At 34.1% G+C, this 21,504-nt stretch overlaps 2 protein-coding genes across 4 annotated transcripts; both read right to left on the reverse strand.

Moving 5' to 3' along the window:
* Window positions 1-448: 448 nt before the first annotated feature.
* On the reverse strand, window positions 449-1,536 carry LOC125676782 (tripartite motif-containing protein 3-like). Its single transcript, XM_056158975.1, has 2 exons — window positions 1,311-1,536; window positions 449-867 (listed from the first exon to the last, which is right to left on the reverse strand). The coding sequence occupies exons 1-2, from the start codon at window positions 1,534-1,536 to the stop codon at window positions 449-451; spliced, it is 645 nt and encodes a 214-aa protein (XP_056014950.1).
* An 8,413-nt stretch (window positions 1,537-9,949) lies between these two features.
* LOC125677166 (arachidonate 12-lipoxygenase, 12R-type-like) lies at window positions 9,950-21,195 on the reverse strand. 3 transcript variants are annotated; one of them, XM_048915141.2, is made up of 16 exons: window positions 20,983-21,195; window positions 20,672-20,716; window positions 19,839-19,961; window positions 19,529-19,579; window positions 19,227-19,321; window positions 18,921-19,047; window positions 18,038-18,124; window positions 17,717-17,831; window positions 17,302-17,419; window positions 17,134-17,226; window positions 15,532-15,595; window positions 15,142-15,235; window positions 14,901-15,001; window positions 14,556-14,720; window positions 14,293-14,453; window positions 9,950-12,698 (listed from the first exon to the last, which is right to left on the reverse strand). In XM_048915141.2, exons 1-16 carry the CDS (start codon window positions 21,151-21,153, stop codon window positions 12,557-12,559), a joined length of 1,752 nt encoding a protein of 583 aa, XP_048771098.2. In that variant the 5' UTR covers window positions 21,154-21,195; the 3' UTR covers window positions 9,950-12,556. The 3 variants fall into 3 exon arrangements, with proteins under 3 accessions (XP_048771098.2, XP_048771099.2, XP_056015730.1); XM_048915142.2 differs by lacking the exon at window positions 19,839-19,961; XM_056159755.1 differs by lacking the exons at window positions 20,672-20,716; window positions 20,983-21,195 and having other exon boundaries at window positions 19,227-19,386; window positions 19,839-19,926.
* Window positions 21,196-21,504: the final 309 nt, after the last annotated feature.

The raw sequence follows: 21,504 nt of genomic DNA on the forward strand, positions 1-21,504 counted from the left end.
ATTTGTCCTTATCATAGATAAAGGGTTAATACATGTCAGAGTTTCTCGTCATATTTATTATGTTTTTAATGTTATTTTTCCAGGTGACTGATAACTCTGAAAAGTGTCAAATCAAACTCAATCCGAAGCAAAAAGATTTCATTTTGGAAAACGCAATCAGAATACAAGGGACACATATTTCAATGTGTTTAAAGACCAGTATCAATATCAGGAAAATATACAAAATCACAAAGTTAATAATGGATCGGAAGGTCCTGGAAGAAGTCCGAATCTCAACTGGATCAACAAATGCAATCAAAATTGCGCCCACCGTTCACGCATCAGTCACCTACCCCTCTCCCCAACACAAGCAGTACAAATGCTACCATTCTGTATAAGTGTTTGTTTGTTTTACAGTACATTTGCAGTTATTGATCACACATATTTCAAATTACGGCTGTTGTGATCATTACAGGTATTGAATTTTCTTCAATTTGCTACTTTGTAACTCAACCACAAAGACGTTGTCGCTGATCTCCACACATAAACCGTATGGGCGTTGTAATCCACAGTTATCAATGAAACGAAGGAAGTGTCCGTCACGGTCTAGGGTATGGATACGGTTATTATGAAAATCTGCTGTCAGGATTTGACTGTGGCTATCTGTTGTAATGCTGTGGGGATCAAACGGTTCTTCGGCGTGACCATTATATCTAAATCTGAGTTTTCCCGACTGACTGACTACTACCACTGCTTTAGCTTCCAGGTCGGCCACGCAAATATCAAGGTTTCTGTTCCCACATATATATTTAGGGTAACCCGATGAATACAAAGATTTACCCTGATCATCAAATTGAATGGTCTGTTTTTCTTTGAAACCAGACGAACCTTTGGACAAAGAATAACGGACAATTTTTGATTCTCCAACCAATTCTGTCCATGGTCACCAGCATGTCACCGTTGAAGGTAACACGGACTTTGAAAGTCTCCCAACCTTCTAGATTGATAACTTCCCGGATCTGCTTATTCTTCACTATGTTTACAGTTTTTGTGACATCATCGGTATAGACTAAATCGCCATCCCCTGTCACTGCTATATCAGATGGCACATTCCCTGATTTCGTTTAAACTGACTTCAGTAGTTGTCCCATGAGATTACATAGTCTCATGATGTTTCATTTCCACGTATCCAGATTTCGTCATCGATGAGGCACGCAACACTTCGTAATCCTCGATATCCAATGTCTATGGTTGCGATGACCTGTGACTCATAGAGAAATGTGTAGCCTCGTTCTTCAGATGTTAACGATGATGATGTTAGACATCCAAACATCTTATGTATTCGTTCTGTAATGATTTTTCAGGAGAAAAACATGGAAATGAAACTCTAATTGTATCTGGTAATCGTCTGAAATCATCAATTTTGGATTTGTAGGCAGAGGCATCGTCGGTTTTTAATAAATTTTTCAAATGGAGTATGAGCTTCTTCAGTTCTGAAATCTTGGATATGATTTCATCGTCTTGTTGATTTAGGATATCCATGTGTTTGGTTTTCATTTCTTCAATATCACGTTTTAAGTTTTTGACAATGTTGTTGATTTGTTGGTGCCAGAGTTCACCATGTTCAATGACATAATCTGTCTTTTTTCATAATCTGATTTCAAGTTGGCTTTCCGAGTTTTCAACTCTGATGCACTGTGTTCGAATCTGGGAAGGATACTATTTTCTAATCGTTTTAGATCAAGTTCTGCTGTTCTCCGCAAAATATTTCTTAATTTGTGTCCAATATGGTTATCGGACTCGACACAGACAGAACATATATGAATATGACAATTCTCATAGAAAGAAAAAAGAATAATGATGGGCATGTTTTGGGCATTTAGGAGTAGATTTTACATCGCTGTATGGTACGACTAGGTGCTGTTTAGAAGAATCGGAGAGATGCTTTCCAATGCAGTTTTCGCAAAAGTTGTTCTGACAAAGTGCACAATGACTCTGTAGAGGAACAGTTTTACATAAATCACATTGTAAGACTTCTTGGGCACTGTGATCTTCTTCCATTTCTGCTGTTTGTTACATGATTGATAGGAAAAGCTATAAATAAAGAGTGCAACATTAAGTTTTGCCCATCAAATTTAACTGTGTATACAAAACATGATTTTTCTGTGATTATAAACTTATCAGCGAACAAATTAGGTGAAAAAGAAATGCTAAGATCATCAGACTGTAAACTGAAAGAAACAATGAAGCTTGCCCAATATAAGTACATAGTACTTCAAAGATGTATTCCCATCGCCTAAAGTCTTGATAACACGCAATTCTAATGATCGATGTAAGGTGATTTATGAAATCGTAAAAAACCGGATCAATCTTTTAGATACCATGAATATCACAGAAATAATAGTATGACAAACCCAGATCCCTGAAACCACAATAAGAGGGATCAGGTTCCTAGGCGAATAAGCATTGCCGACATGTCACATTTGCCGTGGGCTCTATATCTTGATCAGGTAAGCAGAGAAACTCGTAGTCCAAATCAATATGTAAAGAAGGTCTAACAATCGTTAAAGGAATTATGAGATTGATAACTGTTCGTTATCTTCACCTTTCATGAACACGTCAGACACCATTTGACCTAATGACAAGTTGTATTTTAAAATTAGAACAGCACAACTGCCATAGAATTGACAGAATGCTTTAAACGAGGCTGTAATATCAACTTATTTGTAAGCAGCTTGCCTCGAGTTGAGAATTTATCATATTCAGAACATATCCTCAAATATGTGGAATCAGTTCATAAACATGTGCTAATGGAATATTGCCACAAAAATGAGAGGCCAATAACAAATAAGCTGAAGCCATCCCGTTTGTTATAAATATGTTTCGAGAGTTTGTCGTTATTGTCCATGTGCAATAAAAGATCGAAATGATGGCTAAGATCAGCTAATAAAGGAGCACAATCCGTGCCCTTGGGACTCCCAACATACTGTTGGTAGACATGAGCACCACATACTACAACGATATTGTCAATGAAGAACCCAAGGATCTATACAATATCATCTTCAGAGTACTTGTACGTAGAAACAGAGTGGTATATCATGTAGTTATTTTCTGAATGACTGTTCACAAGATTTGAATATTTGCCTGTTCCAGTTTTCTTTAAAGCGTAGCTATCTATGATATCAAAAGTGTAGTGTTGAATCTATCGCGAGAAATGGTAGTGCGAAGTGTTTAAAGGTCATGAGTTTTGATGTTAATGATTTGGGAAAAGTTGTTTTGATTTTGTTGTCTAATCCTCTTCTGGCATAATTTGTGGCACAATAAAGTTTCTCCGTTGGTATTTTCGTGAGGAGTAAAGATGGGGGCTTGGTGAAACATTGATTGGATCCAGCAATGTATCTCTGTTAGGGAGTTTGTGAAGTTTAGGAATCCAGTATCGGTATTGTAACTCATATCCATTTGTCCCATGGACAAGGATATTGGATGTGTTTAAAATCAACGCAGGATTTTGAAGAATTCCATCGTTTGAAAGGGAAGTTGGAGTATATGCAGCATTACCAAATGTAGAATCAATGCCGAGTTCGTTAAAGGACACATCTCATGTTTTCAAAGTATACAAAATTATTTGCATTTTGTCTTCCTTATGCTTACAGTAATTAATTATAGTAGTTCAAATGCCGAAATATCGCAATAATTAACCATAATACGGACTTAAATCTATGCCCCGATTTTAAAAAGTCTAGTTAATTAATTGGGTAGTCACGTGGTACAGTGAGGCCATATGCAACCTTTGTCGATCAACTCATTGTGAAAATAGTGTTAGATATTTTTAAAAAAAAAAAACTTGGGTTTTAGGGACCTAATCTATTCACTATGGACAACATTTTTTCGATGTTGAAAATTTTTCTGAGTCTTACAAGTTTTAGCCACCAGTGTGTACAAATAGCGGCCCAAATGTAACGAGGAAAGCGAGTAATTGCAGAGTAAATGATGTTTACATGGGGTTCGTTGTCCAAACACAACTTGGTAATATTATTCCTTTAAATATCTGTAATTAGCGTTGTTTATTTTTTCTTAAATAAACTTTACAATTATAATTAGATTTATTTTTGGATTAGATAAATTATGATACGATATATCATTGCAATATGAGAATAAATTGAATTGAATTGACAACTAGGCCTACTGTGACGGATGTATTTTGAAAAAAAAAATTGAAATAAAAAATGATCAAATCTATAGTAGAAATCACAATACTTTATTTTAATCAAACAATTTTATTTCACAGTATCTTTTTAATCTACACGTTGTTAGGAAGTGAGAGCACTGCATCTCATATGCATCCTCATTGATTGCCTGCGCTAGACTCTTTTATAAACCCATCATAAATTCTACCTCTAACCACTGGTATAAGACAGAGTAAATTTCAAAAGTATATTTTTCGATAGCAGTTTAACAGGCTAATTTCAATCAAGAGTAATTAAACAATCTATTATAAACATTCAGACCTATACGATTTAAAAATACAATTCAGACATTTTATTTAGAATTTCAGAATTTTGCAATAGCCTTCAGACATCTTACAGACAGTCTGAAATAAGGTCTAACGTTTTTGAAACTCTCCCCGTCATTACAGCTCAAGTATACAGTGACTTGGCGTAATTTTCCATTATGACGTCATATATTGGTAGATCGGAGAAGTAAAGGCACAAAGTGCTCTGTGGTATTTTATGGGAAGCCTTAACCTACCCGGGGAACTCTTTTATGTAGGAGGTACATTTGGTTTTACTTTGAACGCCCAAGTGGAACAGATTGAACCGTCAGTCGGCGAGGAAAATGATAAAGATTTAACTTTGTTAGACAAGGGTCTCCGGTTCACTTCATATGTTAAAAATATATGAAAAGAGGTTTCTATTTAAAGATTTAAATATAGGAAATATATTAAACAGTCGAATGAAATGTAATGCTAAACAGACTTAAACAATAAAAATGATACCCTACATTTGATATGTCAAACAAGGAAATAACGTGATAAAATACACATCTTATCTGTTTATTTACTCCCTGACTACTTATTTCTTACTTGCATGGTGTATTAATGAAATTCGAGTTTTGAAAATGCGCATGGGAAACTTATTCTGTAAATTCAATAATGCAGTAATGGATATTTGTCCAAGACCTGGTTATAAAGAAATTGTTGCGCGCCTTACTGTGTACGATAATTCTCTAAACGGAAATAACTCGGACTCATCTCGAAATTGAAATGACCTAGCTTTTCTCATCCAGACGTTTTTGTTCTGGAATCTTTGTTCAGTATTTTTTCTGACTCCAAATCGAGGCAATCAACATTGTGGTAAAACCTCTGACTGACTAATTCAAAATGCAGTGTTTAGAACAATTGTCCTTCAGAAAGTATGTTTACACCACTGCTTACGTGGCTAATGTAAGTTGAATGGGATACCTTGATGTGAAATACGCTTTTTCAGATAGTCTAAACTCCGTTTACCTGATCAAGATATAGGGCTCACGGCGGGTGTGACCGGTCGACAGGGGATGCTTACTCCTCCTAGGCACATGATCCCACCTCTGGTATATACAGGGTTCCGTATTTGCCCAACTCTCTATTCTGTATTGCTTATAGGAGTTATGAGATTGATCGGTGTTCGTTATCTTCACCTTTCATAATCCTATCGAAGTATTGTTTATTCAAGTTCAAAGAAGAAAATCACGATTATGATCAGGCACTAACACGCGTACTTTTAGTTGTAAACATCCTTAGCCTGCACCATTTACTTACCTACACTATCAATAGCCAAAACTGCATTGGAATACAAATACAATGTACATTAAACAGTTCATAAACCCAAACTTGCTTCAATGGCTATGAATTAAGTGTCTTACAAAACACATCTAGAAATCTTTATCTTTCTCTTTTTCTCAGTTTTTGATATTTACGGTCGTCTCTTCCAATTTTTGATATTACAAACTATATGAAAAATCATAATTGTTTTTAATGTGATTTTTCAAATGCAAAGTAATTAAATATAATATGGTGTATGTATACTATACCCAAAGGAAACGGACACATTTCAAAGTTTTCTAACATCTTTCGTTTTCAAAGGTAAAAAATAATAATTAAATCAATATTTGTTTTTAAAGAATATTTGATTTGATTTGAAATCATATCGTCTCAATAAAGAGTTCGAAAAAGTTAAAGTAGCATTTACTGTAGAATGGTAAGCGTGGTGAATTTAAAAGCGCTCTGAATTAATTGACAAGTATATTTGTTACTACCAAAATAATCAAATTAAAACAAAATATAACCAAACATAAAAATATGCTGTTTTTGAATTTACATACCCTTGAAAGTGTGGGGCGCCTAAAACACTCCAACACCACCAGTCTCTGCTAAAATGCTGTTCGGTAAACTTGTCACATATCTTCAAAAACTCTACTATGCATGATCATATATTACGTAGAACTAAAAGCTACTACAACGATATCTTAATATGATTCGATGCATATACACGTACTAAACTTTGTTATCGATGAACAAACAAAAATATAAATATACACTGTATCTCAAAGTAGACTATTTTCTGCAATACAACAGACATGGGAATTGTCGGGAACAGTAAAGACAACACGTGTGTTATCAGGGAAAAGCAAGGCAAGCGCATTAACATTGGTGGTTTGTGCTATTGACGAAGGCAAGCGCATTAACATTGGTGGATTGTGTTATTTACGAAGGCAAGCGCATTAACATTGGTGGTTTGTGTTATTTACGAAGGCAAGCGAATTAACATTGGTGGTTTGTGTTATTTACGAAGGCAAGCGTATTAACATTGGTGGTTTGTGTTATTTACGAAGGCAAGCGCATTAACATTGGTGGTTTGTGTTATTTACGAAGGCAAGCGTATTAACATTGGTGGTTTGTGTTATTTACGAAGGCAAGTGTATTAACATTGGTGGTTTGTGTTATTTACGATACTTAGATTGAATACACATATCTTTATAACATAGTTACCCCTTAGTTACCGCATTAAACAATGTAGAGCTCTTTGTGAAGATTGTATTCACGCCTTTGCTTGACATTCGCAAATTGAATTTCAACCTGAATGGGTATGACGAAATCCCTGATATGTGTAAATCCTGATTGACTTTATGAAGTATATCTGATTTATATTTTATGGTCAATTTAAATTTGATTTTAAGGTTTGTATTTCAATCTGTATTTTCAGTTAACACACTAAGGTTTTTAACTTAAGATAATTCATTTAAGTTTTAGTTACCTGGCCCAAGGAGTCAAAACTGCCTCTTTGTAACCCTTCCTTGCATTCTGTCGTGACACAGGTGCCCCTTCGTTTGTTTGCTTTTACGATTTTCTGTTTTTATTTTTGTGTATTGTTCTTATATGTAACTGACTCAGTTTAATCGATTGTAAATTTATCATGTGTTTGATGTCATTGAGATTTTTTTGTTGCATAATATATATACTACTCAAAATTTGATAAGGATCAGAGATATTTTTCTGTTTAAAAAATTAATAACTGCATAACTGGCAATATTGTGTCCGAGTGAAATCAAAAACGTCTTCAACAAACTTGCACGTGCATTTCATGCCATGGGAAATGCGCTTCTCATCACAGTTTATGCTTTTGCTACCATTGCACGATTTTCACTCAGGCATCGGTGTCTGATTCTTTCTAAAATTTCAAACTCACTTGAGTGTTTACACTGCGTTTATCAGCACAATGCCCCCTCAACGTGTAAGGCGTCGCCTGACGACAGAACAACTGGGCAGATGTATTGGAATGCTTGACGCTGGCTATTCACAACGTGACGTTGCAAATGCACTAAACGTCAGCCAGAGCGTTGAATCCTGGTTAATTTCCATACTTGTACAATAACGTCTAGATGTGAACTAATATCCCCACAAATATTTTAGCTAAATATTCTAAATAATATATCATCCCAGTGCCTTTAAATAATAATTATTCAAATAGCTAAACTCACGGCAATGCGGCTTTTGTTAGTCTGGTTCGGTCTCCATCCCTGCCACACGAGTGTTAAGGACTTTAGTAGCATTTTCATGAATCAAGAGCTTATTTTACCTTTAGAAAAACTTTATTTTTTTAATTTCTATAAATTATTCGTATTGATAATAAATGAAGAGCGAATACATAACATATAAAGAATTTTATGATTATATACCAACAACAACAGGGTACGAACTGACCCGGCTACCTAACATGGCTACGTCAACAAACGAAATCATTTGAAGCTGGGAGTTTTCAGGTCGTGTGGGGTTTTAATGAATATCTGAAGGTATGTTTAGACACAAGTATAGTAGGAAAATATGTTAAGAATTGTTTTATATTAAATTTATGAGACAGTAACTCAAGAATACAACGATATAAGGCCTCAACCGTGCGCAGCTTTTTGTACGCCGTGAATCGAAGGCTTTTATAAGGGGTGGCTCTGTAGCTCTCTGTTATGTCAAAATATGTTTTCAGAGAGCTACAGTTCTGCAGCTAAAATGTATAAAGAACAAGAATGTGAAGTTGGTCGAAAATGAGAAAAAGTAGCTGACGTTTCAAGTGAATCTGCAAGTTAAAAATAATTATAGTTTTAAACCGCATTCATGTTTTCGAGAGGTTTGTTTGGCTTGGGAAAGTGAACAGTTCAATGTGTTTGTGAGGGGGTACGTGTTAGATAAACATAAATATATATTGTAAATTAGAAACAACTTTAGTTGTATTTCTGGTTAGAATATTAAGACATGATTAAACTACATGTATATGGAATTAAAAATTTAACCTTAATGAGATTCAAAAATAAAATTATACAATTACATGTAGGCTATATTAGTTTATTCATTGTTACTGCGATCATACGATCGCAAAAAAAGAAGAAAAGAATTTCAATTATTAACCGCGCAACACAATTTAGATATATAGCGCAATACATGTGCACATTTACATATATCAAGACATTTTGCGATATACATTTTGTAAATAATTGATCATTTTGTCCATACATATTTGATTTCCCCTTCGAAACCAGGAGTCAATAACGTTGTTTTGAGTTCTTTTTGAAGTGGTGCATGGAAAGTAAATGAAAAGCTTTGTTGCATGACGTCGCGAATATCTATAACGTTATTTGTTAAAAATTGTTGCTTTGATGGTTTTTATTAAACTTTGACATATTTTTCTTTAAAAAAACGAACTCGAATACCCCAGATTTTTTTTTCAGAAAGATTTTTCAAATTATTTTTGTTTCGCGTTTATATTAATATTATCAAGATGAACAGCACCACATTCTGTCTATTTTAAGTTGAATTATGCAATGAATAAAGTCAATCACTATTATTTTCTATATAATTCAATGGAAAACAGTGTTGCTACCGTTAAAACAATGGTATGTTGAAGACGTAATTACCCCCCCCCCCCCAAAAAAAAAACAACAAAAAAAACTGTGTTTTTGAATGAAAAACAATTTTCACAGAGTAGTATATACATTGTCAAGATTCATCGGTCAAATTTTCAGATAGGGTTTTCGAGTGAGAAAAAAAGGTCTGTAAACCCGCGACCTACATGTACGTTAAAGGAGCTATAAGATTGATCACTGTCTATCATCTTCACATTTCATTTGGATATATCTCTTAGTTGTACAGCTAGCGTAAACCTCATTGGTTAAGTTTCCCGTAAAATATATAGCATTGGGTTTTCGTTCTCATACGTGCAAATATCATGTACCAGCTGCTCGAATTCCATGTGAAGAAAATTCTTGATTGTTCTATGTAAGTTGTAAATCTAGTGGTAAGAGTGACCTCCACCGTTAGAATAAAGTTAAAGTACATGATAGCTTTGCATATGTCATTAATGTTTTGTTTACAATCTTTTCTTGACAGGGCAGATTTTGGCCAAAACCCTACCTTGTTCTTTAATAGCAGGACAAATTTTCTTTATAGAGACAGATTATATAGCATTGATGAATGGACTTTGTCGAACGATAGGATGTTCCCTTGAAATAAGTTTGGAAATAACGAATACATTACATACGACTCATATATTAGTGATTTATTTGTTCTTATGGCAGATAAAGGGTTACATTCAGCATATGAAAACAAGCTCTTCAGGACTATTTTCTGCTACATACATTAAAATCACATATCACAACATATTCAAGATAGTATTATTACAATATCTCAAAGGCAAGTAATGATTTAGAACAATATGCGTATCATAAAATTAGCTACAGACACAAGTTCCACAATCCCCGTGCCGATTATTTGACATTTGATTGGATGAAAGATGTCGTATTTATAATCGATTCTGGTAATCATATCCACAGTTTTACATATTCATATCTAAAGTATTTCAACCCATATGTTGTTGAATTAAGGTAATAAATCCATAACATCATATATTTTCTCATAAAGTAAATATATGTAGCATTAAATCTTTTGTGAAAACAAAATGTCTTATCTTTAGTCAGATAGAGACAACAGATGGAGTAGATGATGCCCAGATCAATTTATAGTGAATACGATTTTCATCAGAGTTATCTCCCGGTAGAAATCTTTAAAGATGGCAATTTTCATTTTTGTTTGTGATGCCCTTTACTTTTCCTTGCATATTTTAAAAAGAAGATAGTAATAAGAATCTTTTCGTCATGAGTTTTGTATGGAAATTATATTCTGCATTGAATTTACTTGTTAGAAATATGAATTTTCTCATAAGGACGTTAATCTTTTGTCAATATCGAGTTTTTTCTTTTGTTAATCCCCGTGAATGTTAAGTATCTTTTATTTGACCAAAGATTTTAAATTACATAACAATTAAATCTTGAAAAGGAAGGATTAGGGGTTCTGTGGATCGGATACCTTAAGTTTTAGTAAAACCGAGGTTTTCGTGTCTAAAAAATTTGAAAAAAAAAAAAAATTGAAGTCAGCTATAGGTCGGACATTGTTTTGTAAAATTTATCCGATGCCCCAGAGTTTAAGACAGCGTAGTTTTCATTTTTAGAAGATATATGTCCTTGAGTAATTGTAATCGTTGTATATGAAACGTGAAAGCTTTTTCTGAGTTTTGTCCCCATTTTTCTAGTTTTCATTTCACCATAAAAATGCTAGAGTAGCAGACAATAGTTGATGAAAGTGTGATAAATTGTCAGCGTTTCTAAGTTTGTAGTTGCTTGTTTGCAAATGACATGGTTGCTTAACTTCAGTTTGAAATATTTAGTACATGAAGCTTAACTTAATTGTTCACAGATGTTCTCTTATTTGTGTCTTAGATTCGCATTTGACTGATTTTTAACCACTTTGCAGGAGTTAACATTTGGATTCTAGAGTTTTTGTCATTGCATAAATGTTGTTGTTTGAGTTTGAAAGAGTTATATCAACAGCATAATTGTAAAGCTCACAATCAGAGACAAATTGAAAAATATCATTGATAATACCCCCCCCCCCCCCCGACAAAACAGGACAAATAGATCCTTGTGCAACAAGTACGTACAATTGTACAAAATCAATACAAGCATTTTCCATGTTTCACACATTGTTTGCAGCTCTCTATAACATTAGCAGATTCTCTCGTAAAGCCATAAACATTTGATTTTGCTGAAATAAGATAATGCGAAATACCGTGTCAAATGCTTTTGAAAAAGGAATTCTGCAGTGTACATTGTATGGTATAGAGCTAATATTCAATCTTTAACAATTTTGGCGCCCACAACCAGGTCTGAAAGCCGATGACATATCATTGAAATGTAATTAAACACTTTGATAACTGACAATAAATAAGTTTTTCAAAAATCTTTGACAACACCCGGTACCTAGAATTACAACATGGATAAAAGTCAAATACAAAAATTATACAAAACACTAAAATTTTCAACGACATGAACAGCCACATTGTCAAATTTTCGGGACGATCTGCCCCTTCTTCAAGGAAAACGAAAAAATGTACATGATATGGCTAATATTAACAGAGAATAACAAATCAACAAAAATACACCTAGCACTAAACCTACACAAATCTACCAGCATATTTACACAACAACCATGTTTTTGGTTTTATGCCTGTTAATCAATGTTTAGTGCGGAGCAAATTAGGACATGTCCTATTCCTCCAATGGGCTGATCCACAATGCACGAAGTAGTGTTCACAGACTTAGATAATCTCATTATTTAAATCTAGTATTATTTCTTCGTAGTAATAATATACTTAATCATTAGCAAATGATTATGTTATATGTTTGACATCAACATAATGCAAGGAGGACTTGAACCCAACATTGAGCTACCAAGAGCTGTCGAATGGTACGTAAAGTGATATCCAAAATAACTCTATAACAGACACACTAAACTAACGTCTACTTAAACGGTTCAAATTAATTTGATTTCACATTTGAAACTGGTTTGTTCAATACGTGCGTCTACAAGCAGGGTTCTTAGGATCTTGATTTCTTTTCCTCAGTTTTTTTTAATCATTTATGACAAATTAAATCATAGCATTACATTTTATTTCAGCATCATTTATCTATGTCTGTCATACACTGTGATAACACCTTGTTATATACTAATTGAATTTAACACCTTGCTTGGGAGAAGCCATTCGTAGGGATAGTCTTGAAGTGGACCATCTTGATTTTGCAGTATGCCCGCATTTCGCTGATTTATCGTTGTTTCGATTTCAGCGAGAGCCATCCGAAAACTGGAAAATAAAAAAGGCATGCTGCAATAATACTGTCACATCATCATTATGTAGTAAAGGTAGTCTCGTATTAGTTGGATATACCAAATGTGACATCATGAGCCCTATATTGTGATCAGGTAAATGGAGTAATCTGTAGTCTGAAGCAGTGTGCGACGACCGGTCAAACCATTTATATGAACACTATTCTACAAAAAGATTTAGAAGATAACAAAGAGAGAAAAAACTGATTATTCTATTAAAGGCCGAGGGTTTCAACAGGTCGGGTTTCCTCGGGTAAGTTAAGTGAGGGGGAGCTGATTTAAGGCAGGTGTAAAGCCCCGAGCCCGAGGGAACCCTGCTACTTGTAGTTTGTATATACCGTCCCAAATATACAGGATGTTAGCTGTGTTACCTGCATTACCTGTACATTTGTGTATGATTGAACAATTCATGGTAGTGATTTTTCTTGTGCAGGTTAATCGAAACGTTGATAATTAAATCTAATGAATCAAACGTAAAAATTAAAGCTCGATAAATTTATTTTATATAAATGAGAACGTTAGCCATTGAAAACTAAGGCAGAATATTCTTTATTCAAATTTTTCTTGTATCCATTTGACTGCCTTCGTTGGTCGGATATCCAGTATCCGACGATGTTTGACTGCCTAACATACAGTTTCCGACGGGAGTTCCTGCGTAGATTTTCTGGCTATATACAGCTGATGTACCGATCATCGTCCCACGCCCCATGATGACTATATATTCCAAACGAGCTTAGAAAGTTTTATTCTGACTGAATTAGATTTTCTGGACCGCACACCAGAATTATCTAGCTACCAAAGTTGTCTGTGTGACTCGTCCATAACGCATGGCCTACAAAACAGGACGATCGTATTTTCCCACAGTTCCTTCAATAACTGGTCTAGACGGATAATTTGTTCTTCCTCTGGATCCCAATTCCAACCATTATACACAAGAAGGAGCCCTTATAGCGACTACATTCTCTTCTGATAAGTTGAACTTTTGTCGCCATGTTTCGAGAGGAAAATTACGCTTAATAATTTTCATTTGAGTGTAAACAAGATTTCATTAACGTACAATATATTTACTCATAATTAATCGGTTTAGCATAAAATCGATGTCCGTGTAAATTATATTCAACAACCCATAATAATTATTATCAATCGTACCCATTCCTAAGCATAACCTACTATATTCTATTATAATTTAAGTAATTGTATGCAAAATTTACTACTATTACTGTGTGATTCTCTCTACATGAAAAAGCCAACCCCTTTCCCCATCGAGCTGGATTAAGCGGTAAGCATCAAACGATTGCACGGACGCCTCGATCGCCAGTTAAGATAGATAATGTATATACAAAAAGACTAGTAATTAAATGTCCATTAATTTCTAGCATCCATTTTGAAGCTTAATTTCTTTTAATTGACAAGGGTTGACAAATCAGGTAAATTTGAAGACGGTGCATATTTTCAGGGTCTTTAAGGTATGTTTGGTTTCATGTAACAACAGATCAATTAGCACCGTTCAAAAGAATTGAATTTTCCTTATCAAATTGTTAAAACGAATGATGTTACAGATGGGGACATACTTTTCCACAAAACCTCTTCCGATGTTATCCATTGCGTTCAAATAGACAGACTCGTAATTCCCTAAGCTGTTTGTCAGTACTGTCGTCAGAACCTTCATAATTTTGACTGTCGAAAAAACTTGATGTCCTGTAGGCATGGCTATGTCCAGTGCATTTGCACCCTTGAATAAAGAAAAGGAATTATGAATGAATAATTTGATATCGAGATATTTTACAATATTGATTTAAAAACTATATTAAATATACAATAAATATGGATTTACATTTTGAAGTTCGGGCTGGCCCAGTAGAGTTGCAGGCATATTGGGTGGGAAGCCATATTGATCATACTGTGGGAAATTTGTTGCTGAATGTTCCACACTACAGATGTAGATGAAATTTGTCAACACAGTGACGAGGTTTGCAATGCTGTCAAACTCAGGCACACCCTAATAATAGATATATAAAAAATCATGTGATTTATCATACATTGTCATGTATATACTGTAATGCTCAATGGCATAAAGACAATCTCAGTTGAACATGAATTATTAAGAACTATTGATTGGAATCAATTTACGAATAATCGAGGACATAAAATGTACTGTGGTAATTATTTTCACAAGAACCTGCATTCCACAACCGGTGTTTCCATCCATTGTTCTATCGGCTTCGAGTTGAATTCTAAAATTTTGAATTTCGACATCTTGTGCCACGTTTTCATCATTATCTATGTGGATTAGATAAATTAATCGAAAACTGATACATCCTTCGTTAAAATCATATTTAAATTCTAATTAGGCTAGGATAGGCATACATTTCAAAATTTGTCATTAATACGTATGTATGTTAGAAAGATGCATTACATACTGTCATAGTAATGAGAAACGTATTCCTGGACGTAGTTTTGTATCGCACCTTGTAGCAATAAAGCATCATGTCTGAAATGGTATCCTGGCAAATCCTGTTATATGAAGGAAGGAAACGACTCTTTTGCTCAATCATTATATACAGACACAAACTTTGATATTCATTACATGTATAATCATAACATAGTGTACCACTTCAATGGTATCATATCTTTCCAAATAATAGCAACAGGTTTGATATCAGATAGCTAGTTTCGTTACTTATAAAACATTGTTTTTTTTAAATCGTTTGCTATTCACGAACTATAAACTTGGTTTTTGATGCAGCAACTCTATTTCACAATATATATTTACAGTACTTGTAATTATAAGAATCTATAAACAGGGTTACCATTACTCCTCTATTGTTTAAGTCGTTGTTCAGTATTTGGTCGAGGAAGTTCCAATTTGCATTGCTAAAATATGTAAACGAATAACAATTCAATAGCAGTTCATTTCTTTTAATAATATTAAAATGCAAACGCAATGTGCCGCAAAATATGTCAGAAGTGGTGTAAATCAAATATAGATTCTAAAACATTCAAAAGAAAATTTAGTTGATTTGAAATCACAAAACGTTTCTCAGATCAACAACAGCAAACACAGGACGTTTTAACAGTTACGTCTTCAACAAGAATAGAAAAAGTAAATATTCATCTCTTGTGATCAGTCATTCATCTCTTCTTAAACACAAATTTTCTGCACAAGTACTCTGAAGTTGACATTAAAAAGATACTGGAGTTCTTCATTGACAATATCTTTGTAGTCTATGGTGATCAGGTCTTTCCAACAGTCTGTTAGAATTCCCATGGACACGGTGTACAGGGTTAAGCTGGGATTTTAAGACAAAAATGCGAATGTAAATAATTTTCGGCTTCTCTAAAAACTTAAAATAAGGGTGACGAAAGTGTGACGTTTTAAAGAATATAATGAATATAGATAGATAAATGAATGAATGGGTAGATAGATATATTACTATTTGTCAAATTTCGATTCCCCTAAGATATCCTATAAAATATTAATGAAACAAGGTATAGCAACAAGAATTTTTTTATCTACCAAATTGCCAAGTATTGAGATTTGAGAAAAAACGTTTTTTATTGTTAATTAACAGCACTGTCAGTGTGATCAAGGATTTGGCGAAAGTACTATCACATTTATAAGTACTATGTGCATCCGCAAGGGTTTTCATTGAAACTAATATCAATACTTGCAATTACTGCTACTGACAAATTAGTTGATGCTACCGGGGTTCCAACATTCTCGTGTGCACATCATGGTTGATATTATGATCTAATTTGCAAATACAAACTATCACTGGGTCAACTACTGTCTGACGTGTTTCATTCAAATCGTTAGGACCTTCTTTCGTTACTGATTTTAACCATGGATTTCTCCGTTTACCTGATCACGATATTAAGATTAAGGCGAGTGTGACGGTCAGCAGGATATTCTAACTCCTCGTAAGCACTTGATCCCACATCTGGTATATCCAAGGATCGGTTTTTGTCCCTCTCTTAAATTTGAATTATTTACGGCACTTATGATATTGATCGCTGTTCGTTATCATCAGTTGTTTATGGATTTTCTCTGTCAAATTTTACTTATCTGGACATACATATTGAAATACTGCCTCACAGGTAAAGTTGCCATTTGTTCACTGATAGTGACAAAATCTCATACCTCCTATAAGCAATACAAAATAGTGTTTTGCAAACACGGACCCCTGGACACACCAGAGGTGGGATCAGGTGCCTAGGAGGAGTAATCACCCCCTGTCGACCTGTCACACCCGCCGTGAGCCTTATATTTTGAATAAGTAAATGGAGTTATCAGTATCTATAATTAGACTGTCTAAAAGGTGGGAAAATATAAAGATGAATTATCCACTGAGAGATTAATTTGAAAACATGCATGTGTGTAGTGTAATCAAAACGTTTGTTTCTGAAATTACCGTCTTGCTATCAATTTCAGCATGTGTGTACGTCCAAAATACATATCTGTGTCTACGAATGCCCCACGCCCCAGCAACTTGGAAATGGCCAACCTACAACATAATGTTGGAAGTATACATAATTGTTATTTTTTTTAAATCGTTGCTCTTAAGGAGGAATTTACTCACTCATTAATGGAGTGCATGTATCGGAAATGCGGAAGCATAAGTTTGTAAATGGGATGGCGTTCAGAAAGATTTCTGTGCAGGCACACACTTACTCCATCCATCAGCATATGCGTAAAACCTGCAAACAAATGTTTACTTTCACAATTCTCTCTTAAAATATTCATTCAAAATGTGGAACTTTGCAAATAAGTAGACAAGATCCTTTCAGGGATTTTAAGGTTTCTCTTATTAGAATAATGATAATTGAAACATAGTTGAAGATCAATTTTCAAAAAGTGCTTTGTTTGGTTCAACCATCATTGATCATTGATACAACTGAAAGAAGGGGAACATGCATAGAAAATTACCTAAGTGACAAATGTTTAGAGCATTTGTGTATACAAGGTATAGATGCAATCATGCTTAAATAGCCTACCTAAGTGAGTAATGGACTCGTGATATTGCGCGCCCAACATGTTGAACCACATTCTCGCCTTCACCCATTGCTGCATGGCTATGAAACCCCCAACAACGGGAGGGGGCCTGGAAATCTTAAATGTGTTGTAGTATAATTGTAAGTTTTGAACGACGTTATTACGAGAAATCGTATCAACTCACTTACAGTTGAATGGAAGTTTATTAAATTAGAACAATTGTGAGTTTTTGAAATTTCAATGCAATTACTGATCTTGAAAATCATTGATATACAGTAGCAGTTCCATGATATATATATAGCATATCGAATTAAGTTATTTACCTCATTAGCATCATTCTGATCTATCCGTATAGCTACCGGCATCAACAGGTTGTTGTTTATAACGAATAATGCGATGGGAGACAAAAGCTGATAAATGAAACAGTACACGTTAAATATATCGAATAAAAACTAATATTTTAAAGTTTACGTTCGATGGCCAAAACCATTTCAAGGAACTACCATAACCAGCATGGTCAATATCTTACTGAGGTGAAAATAGCGAACAACGATCAATCCCATAAGGAATACAAATTAGAGAGTTGGGCAAAACAGACCCCTTGACATACCAGAAGTGGGATCAGATGCCTAGGAAGAGTAAGCATCCTCTGTCGACCGGTCATACCCGCCGTGAGCCTTATATGTTAATAAGGTAAATTAAGTAATCCGTAGTCAAAATCAATGTGTCAAGAACGATCTAAGAATCAATACGAAATACGTCAGAAAGCATTTGACCAATGAAAGAAATGGTTCTAAAGTATCAGCTAAAGTATCAGCTATCGCCCAAAAACATATCTAATCGAAATTTGAAAACTCACTACAAATGTGTTTACACAACGTAACGTAAATCATAGAAAGTACAGGACGTCGTAATCAAGGAGCAATTTTCTTTCTTTTTTCTCAATTAATAAGACGGTAAAACATATCAACACTTAAAAACTGTGTATATTTTCAAATATCTTTTAAACTTGACTCGTGTTGCTTTTTAATATATGAATTTAATTGAACATTTACAATATGTCAATACATGCTGTCAAGAAATTGCAATAAGGGGGCCAGGATTCAAAAGTTTTAAAATTAAAACACGTTGCATTTAGCTATAATCAATTATGTGTATGTATATCTATGAAGTGCAGACTATTGATTATACATGGAAATCACTTACAGTTGGCTCATTAAAGGACACATCCGCTAGATCCACCACAAATAATTCCTCATTTTCTGCATGCACATCGAGTGCGTCATTTAGATAAGGATGGTCATCTTCAATGATGTCCACAAAAGGCAAAAATCTATCATACATACATGTACATTAAAGTCAGTGGTATCAATTCGGAGTGTACTTTATATTTAGATTACATCATATAATCATTCATGATCATAATATAAATATTGATATCTATTTAATGTTGAATTGAATAAAATATCAATGTAGAAAATTGTATTACAATATCAAATAAGATATAAATACTCTTCAGGGATTTCTTCAACACGTCTGATGAGATTCTGAGTTACACCATTCAACATTTGCCACGCAAACCAATGATCCGCTTGCGCTTGTTGTTCCTACAATGTGTATGTCAGCTCTACATATTGACAGCTTAGCAAATTTGTGCAAGAAGTAAATCCACCTTCAATAGTAATACCACTGTCTCAAATATACGAATGCCTTGATTACAATAATCGACATATCAATGCATTGAATTACCAATTACTTTCTGCAAGGTTGTATGATTACATGTAATAAGGTATATAAACAAGGACTATACAGACCGGTGCTTGATCCGGGCAGTTGACAGCCTGTGAGCTCCACACCTCACAACCCTAAAATCAGAAGAAAAAAATCCAAAATATTTATAATGGCTAACATTACTAAGTCGCTCTTTACAAATTTACTACTATTATGCACGCCATACAGTGTAGTGATAAACTAATGCTTAATATAAAATGCACAGAGGTTGAAAATGCATATTCTTCGTAGTAAGATATGCATGCTGCGAGTAATATGACAGTTTTAAGATAACAACGATTCTGATTATTGTGGTCAATAAAAGAGTAAATACACTTCTAGTCATACACTAACCTTTGGTATTTGCAAAACCCTTGATGATAAAAAATGTTGGACCATTTGAAAAATCGTCCATCGCCCATGTCCAAAAACAAGTTCATAAAGACTGTAGAATAAAAATCGACCAACAAATTTCATCTGGAAAAGAATTGTATCCCCTCACTGGTAAAATATTCTAGATAATCGCATTGTGATTGTTATTACTCTTTTAAAATTTGTTACGCCACTTTTGTTTAGGTGGATGTTCTGCAATTATCGACATTTTTAGATCAAGAGGATAATTTGGCTAGTTTGAAAAGCTCTTAAGGAATGAATTTATTATATTTTCATTGGATGGAAGTATTCCACGAAAAAAAAAAGAGAAGGAAAACTGCATCATTGCGCGTATTTAGGCAATAACATATTCAGAATGTAATAAAAGGAATTTTCAATCCAAGAAATATGATATTGCAAGAGGCGAATTCGATGTTACATTTCATTTGTCTATTAATTTTCACTTATGTTAACCAAAACAAATCTCGAAAGGTATTTTGGTATGATAATGTTTACATTTCAAAATTTCAGCCTGCTTTTTTTCTTCAAAAACTTTCTTTAGATTTCCCGTGTGTGTGATGACATTAATCCAACCAATAATTAAAACCAATTACGATATAAAACAGAGCCATGGTTATAGTTTATCAGGTGAAATATTCATGATAATTAACAATCGAAAAAAAAAAAAACCCGACAAGCATTGTAATGTTTCGAATGTAATTGTACGGTTTCAAATTTGAAGTTTCAGCAGCTTTTCGAGTCAAATGAAAGTGTACTATGTTTCAGAAATAAATCCGATCACTCAGAGAACATACAAAAGAAGAAATCGATCTCCACTCTGCAAATGGAACTTCTCGTATCTGAAAATTAAAAGTAATGAAATTGAACTGTGGTTCGTATGTGGAATAAAATAATATATTTATTCAAGCATTGCAATCCTATGAACTTAGAAAAAACAAATATCTTTGATGGAGCTGGACACAGGGTTTTATATAGTGTACATATAGCCTGACACTGAATAAGTCATTAATGATATCAATAAAAATATTTCATTACACAAGGAGCAATAGTAAATAATGTTTATATATTATTCATGTATCATCAAACAATATCAACAAATACGAACCATTGGCGGAATGTTTACAACATTAACTTCTCTTTGGTGTATATCCTTCAATGCGAAAGTTTTTTGTTCGAGTTCATATTTTTCCTGAGCTCTCCCAATATTAGCCAGTCGTCCGACCATATCTGGATCATCCTGTGGTAGTGATGGCGGGTGCCGGGGCGCATTACCCATTTCGAGAAACGGTGGCTCGGAATATCAGTACTGGTCTGAAAAATCTGAACAAGATTCAGCTATTTATACTTCTAGTTCCTATTATATAGAATTGATGATTGCTAGGATTAAAGGGAAGTCGGTTTTCTCGGTATGCAGTAATGTGTCATGCACTGTTGAAAAATAAAGTTTGCATTGTTATGCTTGAATTCCAGGATCACTGTAGGTGATATTCTTCAAAACACCCACTGCATTAATTTTTGGAATCACATGCATTACAATTTCTCAAAAATATCTAAGATATAAGAGGATGTTTCAGAGAAAAACATGCAAAATCTCTAAAATCGGAGATGGGTACATAGAACTTTCCAT

Source organism: Ostrea edulis, chromosome 3 (genome assembly GCF_947568905.1).
Source record: "Ostrea edulis chromosome 3, xbOstEdul1.1, whole genome shotgun sequence".
In the NCBI taxonomy this organism is placed as follows: domain Eukaryota; kingdom Metazoa; phylum Mollusca; class Bivalvia; order Ostreida; family Ostreidae; genus Ostrea; species Ostrea edulis.